This window comes from Xyrauchen texanus, chromosome 30 (assembly GCF_025860055.1).
Source record: "Xyrauchen texanus isolate HMW12.3.18 chromosome 30, RBS_HiC_50CHRs, whole genome shotgun sequence".
Lineage (NCBI taxonomy): Eukaryota > Metazoa > Chordata > Actinopteri > Cypriniformes > Catostomidae > Xyrauchen > Xyrauchen texanus.
In genome coordinates this window covers 12,190,585-12,207,872 of record NC_068305.1, presented here as the reverse complement: position 1 = coordinate 12,207,872, position 17,288 = coordinate 12,190,585, and the positions used below count along the sequence as shown (strand labels likewise).

General features: G+C 36.8%; 1 protein-coding gene across 2 annotated transcripts in view; it reads left to right on the top strand.

Annotated features, from left to right (window-relative positions):
* Nucleotides 1-16,551, top strand: part of LOC127623796 (leucine-rich repeat transmembrane protein FLRT2-like) — a 55,832-nt gene extending 39,281 nt beyond the window's left edge. Inside the window, exons 1-2 of one of the 2 annotated variants that reach the window (XM_052098314.1) lie at nucleotides 5,434-5,958; nucleotides 8,897-16,551. In XM_052098314.1, coding sequence (XP_051954274.1) covers nucleotides 9,267-11,255 — 1,989 coding nt within the window. In that variant the 5' untranslated portion in view covers nucleotides 5,434-5,958; nucleotides 8,897-9,266 and the 3' untranslated portion in view covers nucleotides 11,256-16,551. Of the gene's footprint in view, nucleotides 1-5,433; nucleotides 5,959-8,896 lie in introns of those variants that run through there. The other variant, XM_052098315.1, reaches the window with a different exon arrangement.
* The last annotated feature ends 737 nt before the right edge of the window (nucleotides 16,552-17,288 follow it).

The following is a 17,288-nucleotide window of genomic DNA, read 5'->3' as shown; positions in this document are numbered from 1 at the left end:
GATAAATAATAAGTAAAATATATCATAAATATTCAGTGATTAATATACAGTCACATTTTACTTTAATCATGTTATAGTGTAATTATACTGTAAGTACTGAATTATTAAAAAAAAATGGCATGTTCATGGGTAGTTGACATTACATTTTAATACATCAAAATGTATTTTAAACATAAATAAATACATAATAATAATTATTATTATTATATAAATATTATCTGTGCAGTTTTCCTTAACTACATGGAGTATTCTCTCATCATTTACGCACCCTCATTTTGCCAAATTTTTGACAGTTCAAAAAGCATAATAAAAGTAATCCTTTTGACTCCAGTGTTTTAATCCATGTCTTCAGAAGTAAGATGACAGATGTTGGTGAGAAACAGATCAATATTTAAGTCCTTTTTTTGCAAAAAATTCTTCTGTGCAGTATGCATAAAGGAAGAAAAAAAAAAAAAAGAAGAAGAAGAATGTGAAAGTGATCTGTTTCTCACCCACACCTATCATATTACATCGGAAGACATTGATTTAACCACTGGAGTCTTATGGATTACTTTTATACTGCCTTACATGATTTATGTGACTTCAAAATATTGGCACCCATTCCCTTGCATTGTATGGACTAAAAGAGATGAGATATTCTTCCAAAAAATCATTGTTCTGCTGAAGACAGAAACGCATGCACATCTGGGATGGCATAAGGGTGAATAAATGATGAGAGAATCCTTTAATATCATGAAAAAATACATTAAAAGGAAAGCACAATTCTGCTATACTGGAAAAAGTCACTTGATATTTCTGATAATTCTATTCCTTTAGCACCAAAAAAGTTCATGGACATGATAAATGAGTAAAAGACATTAAAAGACATTGATCTTGTCCAGATCAATTAAGTTGTCTAAAATAATTTTCTGGGGCTTAAAGTGAAGAAAAGATAAAAGGTCATGTGGTGTAACCATCCAGAAAAATGTATATATATATATACAGTATACAGCTCAGGGAAAAGAAATAAGGGACCACTCCAAATGTTTCTTAAATTAGCATCTCTACATGTATGGCAGCCATTCCATTCCAGTTGCTGTTGAATTCCTGCTTGAAATGATTTGCCAGGAGTGGCATAAATGTGAACAGCAATGTGAAAGCCTGGTCGAAAGCGTGCAAAGACGCATGAAAGCTGAAAAAAATAATACAATATGGAGCATAAATAAAAGGTTGGGAAAATCCGAAAATGCTAAAGGAAATTCATTTTTTTGTTATTATATATTTCTATATTTCTTTAACTGCCCATTTAAGTCTGTATGTAGTTCTGTATTTATTTTTCCTATGCACAACATGCTAATGAGATGATGTCATCAACCATTCAGGTATCACAGCCAAGGTACAAGGAATCTATTTAGGGCAATTTCATGGTTACACAGCATCACATTTTGTAAGTTTTTTTTTTAAGAAGTGTCAATACTCATTAAGTTACCCATGATTTTTTTAAAATGTCTGATATTTTTGTACCTCAAACAACCTTATGTGTCAATGACCCAAATATTGATTATTCAAATTATAATACAGAGCTGACTGTAAATAAACTTTGTTAGTATTAATGCTATTGTAATTAGTCTTATGTACACGTAACATGTAACATGGCCACTAATTTAAAATAATACCATACAGTTTACTCATATCCAAAATAGTATGACGTCTACATCTGGTCCTAGATCAGCACTGTTCCTCTTGAGTACATTGAACCACCCAGCCATGTGAATACCGGTCCAGCGCTGGTGACCCAGGATAAGGGTTGAGCAAGTCAGGAGAGCTCAGCACCCCCCCCCCAAACTTAAGACTTCCTCCTGCCTAAGCTCGCGGAGGACAATTTACAGCAGATGTGACTTCAAACGGCAGAGCTCCTGGCAGGATTAGGACACTGGATAAGACCCATCCTCTGGCTGCCTCTCTGACCCCTGTCTCAAGTCGGCAGGCAAAAACAAGGCCTTGCTTGTTGTGAGACCCTGTTTTTACAGCTTGCTGATGCTGTCGTGCTCGGGTGAAGCTTGTCGAGTGAAACATTGCTAACTTTGACTCTTCCTCCTGCGAAGGAAATAAGGAGCTAAGAAACATTTATCTTTTTAATACTTCTTAATGTGTACGAGTTCTAATGCCGTAGAGGATTGGCTTAAGCACAAATTATAAACCTTTCGTAAGTCCTTATGCTAAGCTGCTTGCAAATCTCTGCTATAAAAACACACAAACACAGTTTATTAACATTTCAAGCACTGGCCAAATACTAAAACTATCAGGGATATTGACTAAAAAAATAAAACGCATTTGTGTTGGCAATTGTTTTTTAAATGTTCAATGACATTTACCTTCCTAACTTTTCAGTTATGCCTATGAAGAATGCAGGTGTTATGTTATTTAGCCATTAGAAGGTCCAGATGCATGGCATATGGAACATGTGGACTTTTCTTTCTTTCTTTTTTAATTTTTTATTTTCTAACCTGATTTTGGGGGGAAATCTGCAGCATTTAGAATTTCTGTGGAGAAAGGCCTTTTAAATCAGTTGCAATAAGTGAATGGAAAATAAAAAGCTGGAATATGTAAAACTACTAATCGCATAGAAGTGAAGTGCATGTGCTCTGTAGTGCTGTGATTTTGGATTGGGTCCAGAGGGGTCAGTGAGTGAGGGCTTTGATCCAGATTTTAAGCTTTACCTCACAGACACCTACTGAGTGCTCAACCAGCAGAATAAATGTGACCTGAAGCCTATTTCCAGTCACATTTATCAGCAGTGGAACCTATTTTTTTCTTCCTTTTTTTATCAGATGATGTGCTATGAGACAAAATATCTTTACGGAATGCTATAGAATGAAGCATATAGAAATTAAAATTCCTCTCAGTGATCATATTGTAACTTTACATTAAGTATCTGTATAGGTTTAAAAGATTTAGATCCCATCCTATGTTTAATTTGCCAAAATGTTCATAACTCTCTTAAGCATGCTTTAGAGTTGATATGTGCAATAGACCAACATGTATCTGTTTATTTGAGTAATTGGCTAAGTATGATATAGTTCATTAAAAACAAACAAAACAAAAAAAACTAAGCAAATACACATACAATATCAACATTTGCATAAAAGTAAACTGTGTCCCAGCCACATATGTCATATAGAAACTGAAAGGCATGACCAAATACAGTACTTTATAAAACTTTTTGCTGTGTGACCAAATGCTATCCTTTTTTGGTAATCTAAGACTTGAGAATTTTCCAGTAAATGTCGCTCCAGGTAAAAATATGATACTATTACTTCTGTATATTTTTGTGTTCAGTAAATAATTCATTGTCTGAATGGCAGACAGATTTATGTTGAAATTAAATTTTGGAAACTGAGAAGGATGATGCAGTCCATCATTGACATTTAGAAGATAAAATGAAATATAAAAGACATCTGGAAAGTCACTAAAAGGGCTCTTTGCAACGTGATACGATGGAGACAGTAACTAGCTGGGAACCTGAAAGTGACGTAATCTCTTGAATCAGACCAATTTATTTGCAATAAGGCGGGAGACACTTTCATTTCTTAGGGTTCACCAATTACAATTCTCCACCCTTTCTTGTAATTTAAAACTAATGATCGCAAATTGATTGCCAATTCTGTCGGGCCCTAAGAAGTGTGTGGAGTTTTCCCTCCCACTGGATATACGCCCACATAAAACTGTCCCTTCAATGTTAGCCAGCCTCTGTTTAAATATCATGCCACGTATACAGTAACCTGGCACTAATTAAAATGTATAGTCTGAAAGAGTGCAATATCGGCACATTCTGTGCATGGCAGGTGCCAGTGAGGGAATAATTAATGAGCGTTCCATCCAGAGTTTGAGAGAGAGAGAGAGAGAGGCTACCCTAAAGTTTACCTCAGCCACCTCAAGACAATAGAGAATAGAGTGCATCTGAGTATTCATAGGACACTAGGACAGCAATGGCAGAGTAAAATTAATAGGTGTGTGCGAGCTCCTCTAAAGCAGAGGGGCGGGAAGCGTGTGGCTTCATCACAGTGCTTCACTTGTATTAAATCGCATCTTATCGCTCTCATAACATTAGCAGGTCATTCTCTTCATGTGTATCAGCTCACTGCAATTACCAAATAAAAGCCAACTGACCGAATCTCCCGAGGTTTCACGTGTGTATGCATTTGAATGACTTCAAAATAAAACCCACAGGTAGGCTAGAATTTTAAAGGGTGTCAGAAACTCTACAATTACATACATTATTTGTTCACTTCATTCATATAAATATAGCCTACTGTATGAAGTCTACATGTGGATAAATGCAGTGGTATAGAGATTAACACACAAAGAAATCTATTCTTAAAATGAGAAAAGCCAATTTAACCCTTGTGCATCAATAAAACAAATAGAGGACAAAAAAGTCTGCATCAAAAAACAGCCATAATAATATTACACTTAATAATATCCACTTTCAATTAGTATTTTTTTTTTTAACCAACATCAGTCCTGATCATAACTACCAAATATACATACATTTTCAGGATTTTAACCCTTTAAATGCCAGATTGTTTACATAATGCCCATGTTGTTTTTTTTAATAAAAAAATTACATAAAAAAAAATAAAACACCAAAAAATTAATTATATTCCATATACTAAATGCTAATGGGATTTTTTTTTTTTTTTGGTGGTGGTGGGGGGCGGGGGGTATCACTGTCTGGGATATGTCAATGATTAGCGATATCATTTATTTTGATGCATTATTTTATTTGTGCAGTGTCAGATTAAAAAAAATAAAACACATTCAGGACCTTAGAGGACAAACATAAGTCAAAAAAACTTACATAAAATATTATAAATTAATGTTATTTTCCACTTTCACTGACTTAGGTTTTTTAACCAACATCAGTTCTGATCATAACTACCAAATATTCATTCATTTTCATGTTTTTAACCCTTTAAATGCAAATAGAAATAGGAAAAAAGCATGTATTTGCTCCATTAGCTAAACATGAGAAAACTTTTGCCATTTGGTGGAAAATATTAAAATGTAATAATTTAAAGCCAGGGCTCCAGAATGAAAGCATAATTTCATAGAATTCATGATTTTATGCTTTAATGGCACTGGACTCAAACATTGCAGTTTTAATGGGTTTCAATGGGGACATTTTTGTCATTAAGATCCTGAGTGTAACTATTTTGTGTGCACAGTGTATTATAGATGTATTAGGAACTGAGGCTGAAATATCAAAATTCCCCCCAAAATACACTGCCAAATTTATCGAAAAACTAAAATGAAAAAGACAAAAATAGCCCGAAGGTCGCACATGGTTCAAACGTAAGTGTCATTCCACCCCTACCTCTTTACTCAGGACAGTATGGGAGGACCGACCGAAAAACTCAGTGCTAACCAGACGGAGAGAGAGAGAGGCAGAGAAGGGGAGAGAGAAAGAGGGAGAGAGAGACACGGAGGTGTGTAGTAAACAGCTCATTACAAGCGCAATTTTCTTCAGTAAACATCCCTCGGAGATAAATCGACTAACTCTTGTTTTACGCTTTCACGAAGTATGATGATATGATACATGATGACGTGGATGTATTTTTGCCTCGTTGGGGCGAGTTGACCGTTTCGAGTAACGACAACTGGAAAAAGTGGATGTTGTACATTTAAATTTGAATTAAAGGTTTTAAAGAGAGCTCAGTTGTGGGAAGAGGAAGAGAGAGAGCCGCTTCGGTTAAAAAGTACGCGGACATTGAGCTCTCCATACGGGAGTCGGTATGCTGTACGGACGCGCAGCGGGCGGAGAGGAGCTCGGAACCGAGTCTTTAAAACAGTATGTTACGGGAATGGCGCTGGATCTTTTCGCCTCGTCCATTCCACCGAGCGCATGAAGAGCAGCGGGAGATGGCTGTCTGAAGTATTTGCTTTATTTCGGGTATGGATAAAATCATGTTTAATAAGGTAGGCAGATTTTGATGGAGACATTGCAGTTATTCTCTGAGGGATTAAGTCTATTTACCCATGTTAATTCAGGGATATGGAGGAATGACCTCCATATATTAAGTTAAAAGTGTTCTTTTTGACATAAGAGACTACTCTTTGGTTGCATTGACCTTTGTATAGATTACGGGCATTCATCCGAAACTGTTCTGCTGTTTAACTATGGGCTTTTACTTACCCGCACACTATTTAAACTAATATGATGAGACTTGTTCAATCGTTACAAATATTTAACAACTGAAATAGCATGTATATTTAGTATGTACACATAGTGGGATAACGAAAGCGGTTTATCTGGTCTAACATCAATGCGTGACATGGCACCGTTTCTCTTCTAGTTTGGCAAAGTACTCAGTGCTCGTCTCACGGCTCCCAGTACCATCTAGTGATTATTCATTCACATCAACGGCCTTCGCTGGTCTTTTGAGATCACCTGATCCGCCGTGAAATGCTGTCAACGATACAAACATTTCATTTCGATGTATAGATTTTTTTTTTCTTTCTCACTCTATTTGTTTTTGATGTGCATACTTGCAGCACGCTGGACTTGAGCAATTAAAACAGGCTTATTATCGGCGGGGACCTGTGGAACAGTTGTTCTTTACATTTTTAATAGCCTATGCTTTTTTAGTGATTTCACAGAGATATTCGGTTTTGGAAGTTTCGAACAGGTTTATTTTAGGTCGGGTTTGTATTATTATTATTATTATTATTATTATTATTATTATTATTATAAGCCTACTATTATTAGCCTATTATTATTTTACTTATTTAACCCACACCGCTACCACCATCTGTCACAAATTGTTTCTTGGTATGGATAAGTGTTTTCTTGCCAGGCATTGATTCTCTTAACTCTATTTACAAAGCTGGATGGAATATAGGCCACAATAGCATATCTAATGCAAATGTGTTTGACTGAAGACTCCAGATGCCAAAAAAGTGTGTTAATATATTTTACGTTGCAAAAAATAAATAAATAAATAAAGGATGGGGATTGTCTGATTCTCTCGTGCCTTACTAGGCAACATCTGTCATCTGTGCAATACTGCTTTTTAGATGGTCTGTTACAACATTTACATTTTTGTGAAAATGACAGCTGTATAAATGTCAGCCAAAAAGCCTGTTTTCTGTCCTCAGGTAAAAAATAAAAGTTTTTTCCAACCAGTCTTGATTAAAGGGCTGCAGCTGCCTTGCCCAGTTATAAAAGAGTTGGTTTTGATGAAAAAACGGTACACATGCAGCTTACTTTGAATTTTAAATTTGAACTTATGCAGGTCACAGATTTGAATCACCTGGAAATGAAGCAATAAAATCTAAGCAGTTGATTTGATATGCGTTGTGATTCTGAGACCTTTGTGAATGCAAAACCCTTTCACTGAGAGAAAAGCTTGCATTGATCATTTATTGCAGGTAGATGGGCTACATTATAACCCAGTCCTATTTAATTTGACAGGCAGCATTCGTCACATTGAGCTCTGAGAGGACACCCCCCACTCTCTTAACTCATTTGATGGTTTTTTCCCTTTAGCTATGCTCAAAGAGGACATGAGTCTGCGATGCACCATGAAGACACCATACGCCATATGCAATATTCATATGCAAAAGCAGTAGTCAGTCACTTTAAAACACTTCCTGCAGCATGATTATGCTTATGTTAGTGTGTTTTCTTTTGATTTTAGTTTTACATTGCTACTAGTACTTTTTGTTTTCTGAAATGTGAACTCAGAGGCTCCCATTCATGCAGAGAACTAATGGTATAAAAGGGATAATTCACCCAAAAATGAAAATTCTCTAATCATTTACTCACACTCATGGATATGTGTATGACTTTCTTTCTTCAGCAGAATACAAATGAAAGATTTTTAGAAGAATATCTCAGCTCTCTTGGTCCATTAAATGCAAGTGAATGGTGGCCAGAACTCAACTCTCAACTCCCCATTAGCCGAGTATTCACATAGAACATCTTTGTGTAATCTTTCCTTCTGCTAGTTACACCAACATTGGCATTGTAGTAGCACTTGTTCTGTCAAAAATGTCAGATTTGTCAGAATAATGCTTGCACTGAGCTCTCAACATATGAAGGCAATCAAATCTTCATATGTGTAAGCAAACTTACAGACTCTCGAAAAAACACATTACTGACATAAAGCAGCTTCTCGAGGGGTGTGTGTGTGTGTGTGTGTGTGAGAGAGAGAGAGAGAGAGAGAGAGATTTTAATGCAGCGGTACATACATTCTTTACTTCTTACTCTGAATTCTATACAAAGGAGATGTTCATAAAACTAATCCACTAAAAAAAAAAAAATTATTGTCTTCAGAAGCAGTATTATAGGTGTGTGTGTGAGAAACAGATCAATACTTAAGGCTTTTATTCACCATAAAGTCTCCTTCACTACCCAGTAGGTGGTGATATGCACGAAGAATGCAAGTTGCTGAAAATTAAAGGAGACAAATGTGAAAGTGGAAATTTATAGTAAAAATGGATTTACATATAATATTTTAAACCCGCAGTTTTTAAAGTTTGTAAACTCACAGCCATCATATTGTTTCTTGAGACATTCATTTAACCACTGGAGTCAAATTGATTACTTTTATGGACCCACAGATTTGAGATATATAAAAAAAAAAAAAAAAAAAGAAAGACATATTTGTGTTCTGCAGAAGAAAGAAAGTCAGACACATCTAAGATGGCAAGAGGGTAAGTAAATGATTAGAGAATAATTTTTTTGGTGAACTATCTGTAAGCGTGTTTGTTTCAAGTTTTGTAAGATTTGTTATGATTGTAATTCTAGTGTGTATTATTTAGTCAGATAAATGTACGGAGGCTTTGGCCTGGTTCGTTTTTGTTGCAACCCTGCAACTTTTTGTATTCTAATTCTTCCTTTTTATTGTAACAGGTCTCTGGACCCAAATGTCGCATCTTCCGGAAGCAGCTTGTGTTGGGGCCCATCAGCACTTGACAGCAGGCTGGGAGTTGGCCAGTGTGGCTCTGTGCTTCAGCACACTCTCAGTCTCACGCTGCTTGGGCCCAACACTGAATGGCGTAAGTGAGAAAACCCATGCACTTCAATGAGACCACCTCTCCAGAGACGGACTAGAAATTATCGTTGGATTACTCCTTAAATTCCTGGTTTATCTGTGAACTGCATATTTTGATCTTTCAGAGGACATAATTTTGCTGGATTTGTGAAATTTCCAATTTACTCCCTGAGGTCTTCGATTTTTTTTTTTTTTTGCCATTTACTTTCCCTCCCTCTCTTTTTCATTATGGAGTTTCAAGCTGGATTTTGGAGTAATGATTGGACTTCATTTCTTCGCTTTTGGTTGACAGTGTTGTTGAGCTTGCATGTGCAGTTCAGCCCTGTCTCCTCTTGTCCTGAGGAGTGCCGCTGCGATAAAACATTTGTTTATTGTAATGAGAGGAGCCTAACGTCTGTGCCTCTGGGGGTGCAAGAGGGATATAAGACCCTCTTCCTCCACAACAACCAGATCAACAATGCTGGTTTTCCGGTGGAGCTACACAACGTTGCCTCTGTAGATACTGTTCACTTATATGGGAACCAGCTGGATGAATTTCCCCTAAACCTTCCCAGGAACGTTCGAGTGCTACACCTCCAGGAAAACAACATCCAGACTATCTCCAGGGCTTCACTAGCCCAGCTACCCATGCTGGAGGAACTACACCTGGATGACAACTCCATCTCCACTGTAGGAGTAGAGGAGGGGGCTTTCAGTGAGGCTGTCAGCCTTAAGCTTCTATTCCTCACCAAAAACCACCTGAGCAGCATTCCTATCGGATTACCGGCAGATCTCAAGGAGCTGCGATTGGATGAGAATCGCATTGCCGACATTGCTGAGGATGCCTTCCAGAATGTCACCACCCTGCAGCGACTGTTGCTGGATGGGAACCTCCTGGAAGATGAGGCCATCGCTCCTGGGACCTTCCACGATCTGGTGAACCTCAGAGAGCTGTCCCTGGCACGCAATTCACTCACCACTCCACCACCATTGCTCCCTGGTGCATCCCTGACTAAATTCAACCTGCAGGAGAATCAGATTGATAACATTGAAGTGACAGCCTTTTCTGGGCTCAGCAAACTGGAGAGATTGGATATCTCCAGCAACCAGCTTCAGTTTCTTCCACCGGGTGTCTTTGACGGTTTGAGAAACCTTAGGTCCCTTAATGTGAGGAACAACCTCTGGCGATGTGATTGCAGCATTAAGTGGGTCATTGCATGGCTCAGGTCTCTGCCATCTGCGCTAAATGTCCGTGGATTCACATGCCATAGTCCGGAGCGGGTGCGTGGCATGGTAATTCGAGAACTCACCTTAAATGCCATTGACTGCCCTGATGGCACAGTGTTGCATCCCTGGCCAACCCATTCATACCCATCCACATTTCCACCACGTAAAACCACCACCATCACCACCACCACCCCCAGAACCACCCGCTTCACCACCATTTCATCCACAGCTTTTTACCCTCCCTCTGCCAGCCCCACACCCCCAGTGCCACGTTTCCCTCCCGGACCCCTACCTCCTTATGAAGACCCCTTGAAAATCTCCTTTCATGTTGTTAATTCTACCTGCATTGACATGAGTTGGGAATCTTACTTCACTGTGATGGCTTACAAAGTGACATGGGTCAAGATGGGTCAGAGCCTAATGAGTGACATCACTCGAGAAAGAACCATCCCAGGATACCAGAGAAGGCTCCGTCTGACGAATTTGGAGCCCAGATCTCTCTATCGCATTTGTGTGTATGTTCTGGATACTCTTAATACTTACAGACCAGGGGAGGATACTATCTGTTCTGAGGCTAAGACCAAGTCCATATCCACATACTCTGAATCGGAGCAGGCTGCCCAGCAAGACAATACCTCTACACTCCTATTGGCCGGAGTGATAGGTGGGGCAGTGTTAGTGGTCTTAGTGACACTTCTGAGTTTGTTTTGCTGGCACATGCACAAGAAAAGCAGGTCGTCGTCATCCAAATGGAAATATAATCGTGGCAGGAGAAAAGATGACTACTGTGAGGCTGGCACCAAAAAAGATAACTCCATCCTAGAAATGACTGAAACAAGCTTTCAGATAGTGTCACTTAACAACGAGCAGCTTTTAAAGGGGGACTTCAGAATTCAGCCCATCTACACACCTAATGGAGGAATTGGCCTCAGAGACTGTCACCTCAGTAACAATAGCATAGGTTACTGCAAGAGCAGTAACGTACCCAGTGTGGACTTCTGCCACACATGATGCTCTTTAATGGAAGCTACAACTATTTGTTGAATGAAAAATGTAGTTCAGTATACTGTACAATACAAATACACACACACACACACACACACACACACACACACACACACACACATATATATATATATTTCCAGGTGCAGTTAAAATGGTAATTTATACTGTGGACAAGTATGTGGAATTCTGCTATATTTTCTATTCTTAGTAAATATGAAATGGTTTTGTAATTTGTGAGGCTCAAAGTGCTTTGGCTTAAGGACACTTCAGTTATTTTATATAATCAAATAATGCTGGCTACCTGCTGCATATGCAGTGCACAGGCTTGCCTCATGACAACTTTCAGATCCTGAATATTTTTCCAACCACAGAACCAAAATATGCCCTTTGTGCTGAAATACGGCTACCCCTTCACACAACAGTAGTTAAGATAACAGTGGTCAGGAAATCCAAACACTGCTGATTAAGCTGCAGTAGAAAAAAATTGAGCTGAGTTTTCATTCTTTTTTTTAAATTATTATTGAAGTGCACTTTTTTAATGCAGCAGAGAGCATGAGCAGTCATTCAGGAAATTAACTTTCATGGAAATCACATTTGAAGGGAAAAGGGACCACTCTTCATCACCCTGCAGTTTCTCACAGGGAAAGGCCAACAGCAGTAAATGTTATAGGGAGATGACCAGAAGGGTTCCTGTGCAAGCGTTTTCCATGGCATGTGTGTATATATATATATATATATATATGTATACACACTTATTCATATATATGTATTCATTTTGTCCACCAGGGGGCAGCTTGTTTCAGCCCATACAGCAGAATTCATAGCACCTACTAGACCCCAAAAAACACTCTTTAATATTATACATTTTCATGGTTTTTCTCCTGCTAATTTACAACCCAAACATAAATTGCTAAAAGAGGTAATATAATTAGGTAAATCCCAGTGGTAAACAAGTAATATCCTGTTGGAGCTCTTTAACCTCCATATATATTATTATTCATTATACACACAGTGATGAAAAACAGCACCTTTAACTCTTCTGTTTTGGAGGAAATTACAAACAACTGTTATGTTTGGTGTCGAAAAGACCCAGTAGAGTACAGTACATATACAGTGTACCTGCATTTGATCATATACATGAATATTACCATAGGCTTGTTTTTTACAGTAAACAAGCTTTATCAAATAGCTTTTCATCTGGAAAGAGTGCCTCCTATATATCAGTGGTGGTACTACTTTTTTGCAGTAGATACTGTGTTCCCTACTGTACGTTTTTAGTAAAAAAGATAATATGTATCTGTTGAAACAAATACAGAATCATGTTTTATTATTATTATTCAAAATATTTAATTTCAGACTATAAACATCTGCCTGGCAGACAAATAAATATATTAAATAAAATCCCATAGACTACTTTTTACATTAAATCTAGGTATAAGGATGGCATAGAGACGTTGGTATATTTATTTTACTCTGACCATCTAGCAACCATTTAGTAATGCCCTAGCAATGGCCTTTTAATTATCCTAGCAGTGGCCTTGTAAATACCCAACATTGGACATATTAACAAGCATGATTCAAATAATATATATATATATATACACACAGGGTTGGGAGGATTACTTTTGAAATGTATTCCACTACATAATACATGCTGTAAAATGTAATTTGTAACGTATTCCATTAGATTACTCAAGGTCAGTAACATATTTTTAATACTTTGGATTACTTCTTTAGCACTAATAGATTTTATCACTTGTTTTGACTATAAAAACTCAAAATACAAAATAATAATAAATGATATTAATAAAAGACAAAATACACATGCCTAAATATCTTATGCAGTGTTGTTTCTAAAACTTAATTGATTTTGTTTTAAGTATTTTTAGATATTTTTACAGGAAAACAATCCAAAATTTATTATCAAGAACATGATTTTTGCCCTAATATCAAAGGTCTTACTTGAAAAAAGAAATTATGATCTAACATGAATTTTCTTGATAAAAAATATTATCGTGCCTGGTAACGTGCATGTAAAATGGCAAGAAATAGCATTTTAGCTTAGCATAAAGCTGACAATTTACACAAGGTTTATTTTGATTTCTTCTGCTCCAAACTTATTCAAACTTACTTCTCTGTCTGCTCGTATGAATGTAACACATCATAAGAAAGTGTATTTTGGATCGCATCATTTATATGTACAAATGTTCTCCATCTGAAAGGACTAAATATTAAATGAAACAAATGACAATAAAATGATAAATAATCTCTTCAGTAATCAAAATACTTTTTGAATGTGACTGTATTCTAATTACAATTATTTAAATTGTATTTGTAGTGGAATACAGTTACTTATATTTTGTATTTTAAATACACAATCCCATTACATGTATTCTGTTACTCCCCAACCCAGTATATATATATCAAACTTATTTATGTGGACTATGTGGAGAATCTAAAGCCATTTTGACCTAAAAACCAATTTTAATGCTTAAAAGTGTCAAAATGACCCGAACATAACAGAAGGGGAACAGTCTGTATAATTCCTTTTTATTTATTCTAATTGCTCTACAAATTAGGCCATGACATTACATAAAGCTCTTTCTGACTATGCTCTGAAACGAATGTTTTCAGGAACCTTCTATAGTGACTGTATGTTCTGGACATCAAATCAGGAGGGATGATGAATGGCTGATTTAAACAAAAGCCTTTTTTCCCACAGAGTTGAACTGGCACATGCCTGATTTTGTCTTTGAAAGAGTTTCAGATCCCTGCATGAGTGCAATTAGGACTATTTTTTAATGCCGCGTCAGTTTTCCAGGACAGAGAGCTCATTTTGGAATGCAAGCTTGCTGTGGAGAAGTATTTATCATGCACTGTTACTCATCGACATTACTTGCTTTGACACTATTTTATTTTGTGGGTCGAGTTCAACCCCCCACTTTATAATTCGTGGTCCAAGAAAAGGAGAAAATATGCAGAGGTTATTTTCGCTTGGCAGTAGGATTGGGGTTGGAAAGGGGGGTCTTAATTAACAGTTAACCCTTTGTTGCTCTCTGGTTTGGCACTAAAGTTAGAATAGATGGCTGGATACTTGATTACATCCAAACAGCTCTTGCCATTACATGAAATCAAATGGGATATTTGGTTTGTATGACTAACATGTCTATATTTGAATACTACATTGATGAGCTTGAAGCTTGCACAGGTTACAAAAGTGTTGTTTCCGTGGCACAAATAAAATGCTCTCTAAAAGAAAAAAGAAAAAGAGGGCTACTGCACTTCTCTGGGCATGAACTCTGCTTTCCTTGAAATCTGGAACATCCTTGGGATCCATTGCTCAACTGAAGGCTTTTAACTGATTTTGTACTCCATTAGAAATTCATTTCAAATCCTGTGGCCACCCGTAAGTCTTTTAAACAGACTTCCTCACACAGTCTGAAGTCCAGTGTGGTTTTCAAGCTCAGGTTCCCCAAGAGGAGGTGGATGTGGTGGCGAAGACCCGTATAAATAGCTGTGAAGTTTACCCATTAGTGAGATAAATCTTTACTGATCCTCTCATGTGCCACGTTACACTACATCATTCCTTCTTCTGATGTCCTCAGAGCTTGTGTAGAGGGTGTTTTTGCAGGGCCATCACCAAAACCAGAAATGTTTCATACTACACATGAACAGTTTTATCTGTTGCCTTACTGTAACTTAGCAGTATATCTTAATCGGGTTCAGTTGAAGGATTGGACATGACATAAACAGAGATCTGCGGATTACAGCAATAGTCAACAATTGTGAAGTCAGGGTTGAATGCAAAGCACACGTTTTGAAAGGCGATTGCAAACGACATACTGACAGACATCAATAGATGACATTGCTAAGAAGCCAAGATCTGTCCTCCAGACAAGAATGGCATGTTATGATTAAGAGTGACTCATTGCCTCGCTCGTGTGGCGTACATTGTTCTTTATTTTCTATGGATGAGCTGAAAATCACAGTAGCGGCCCTGTAGTCAGATGGATGTATTACACAAAAGGGACTGAGAGCAATGGCTCGTGTCAGTAATCCTACCCAACAGTCAATCCGTCTCTTTGAAAAAGCACATTGATTTGGTTTGGAATAATTACTCTAAATGACTGTGGGGTCAGTCTGAACAAAGCACTACCACAAATGTGGCTGAATATGTCTTGGATCTTTGTGTGTCCATTTCATTCTTTTATTTTTTCAAAAGTTGTTCGCCTGTGTGATGTGGTAATCTATAATTAAACCTTATTTAATACAGAGCTCAACTTATTGGTTGACATTATGGTGTTACATGAGATAAAAGCTAAATTTAGCTGATATGTTAATGAATGGATTGTGCAAAACCTTACCGAATTGCTTGGTGAGTGACTGTTCATTCAAATGGCAACCTGAAAGCCACAACACATTGAATAAGATTCATGTGTTTTAATATTCTGGGTGTGTTTTCTTCAGAATGAGAATGGGAAGTGATTTTACACTCTCGTGCTACAGTTTGTTGGTCAGCAGTCTGGGTATTGCAGTATAATCTGTTGGGAACCAAAGTCAATTTTTAATTGCAACATTCAATTTTCTTCTGTTTGTTTCCACTATTAAATTGTTGGTGTTGTCCCATGTATGTGCCTTGAAATTAACTTACAATGTAAAGTCCTTGAAACCTTTAAATGTTTTTGCACAAGTTGTAAATAGAGAAACTGCGATTTTTGAAAATAATAAAAACCAAACAAAAAAAAAAAAACATCAGAATTGACAAGTGATTTTGTCCATTATAGCTAAATTGAATTTTCCTTTTAGTGTATTTTTCAGGATGTGTGATCCATTCATCAAAGGAACTCCCTCATCATTCACACCCCCATGCCATACCAGTTGTGTCTAACGTTCCTTCTTCTGCAGAACACAAACAAGAATATCTCAGCTCTGTAGGTCCATGTAATGCAAGTGAATGGTGACCAAAAGTTTGAAGCTTCAAAAAGCAAATACAGGTACCATAAAACGAATCCATACAACTCCAGTTCTCACTTAATATTGATTAGATCACTTCAGAAGACATGGATTAAACCACGGAAGTGTTATGGATTACTTTTATGCTGCATTTTTGGATAATAATTGGATCGTAATAAACAAAGATAATTATTTTGTTTAATATGAACATTTTCATTCTTACATGGTTGTTACATTTTAGTTCTAATTGTTAACGTTCTATAAAAACTGCTGATGTTTCTAAGAAGTTCAGTTGAAATGCTTTCTTTCAAATTACATCACATATTCTTAAACACACACACACACACACACACACTACCTAACATCTTTTGTTATACAAGTAAGAAAGAATGTCATATGGGTTTGGAAAACTTGAGGGTGAATAAATAATAAATTATGATGATCACTTCTGGTTGAACTATATGTGTAAAGTATATATATATATATATATGACCATACTTCCTTGACCACTGTGATGCAAATATATATTTTATTATTATTATTATTATTATTAGTATTCTTTTTTTAAATTTTTATTTATTGAGCAGTATTTTGTAAGCAGTTAACTAAGACCAAGTATTAACTTTTAAGTTTAACAGCTGTCAATACATCTTGAATGGTTCTGATACATATTGTTTCTCAGATGTTCATACCAAACTACACATTCTTACATCCAGTTTGTTTACATGCTCAGCTTTAGGGCTATGGTAACTCTGTCCAGAGAGCTTTTCTTTTTTCCATTATGATTGTAAAAATGTTTACACCCTTTGACCGTAAAGGTGCCTATTGTCATCATGAATAGGACCAAATGAAATATACATTTTACTGTTTTGATAGATTGTATCAAGAGGTCTTTTCACTTTTCTACATAGATGTTCTTTCTGGAAGGGAATAATGTACCCCACACCTACACATTGTTCCATTTTTAAATGATTAAAGGTTGCTATTGGAGTCGTATACCAGCACAGTCAACAGACATACACTTCTGATACTCCTGACTTTATTGAACATGGTCACTATTATTACGCAGACCAAGAGACACCATCG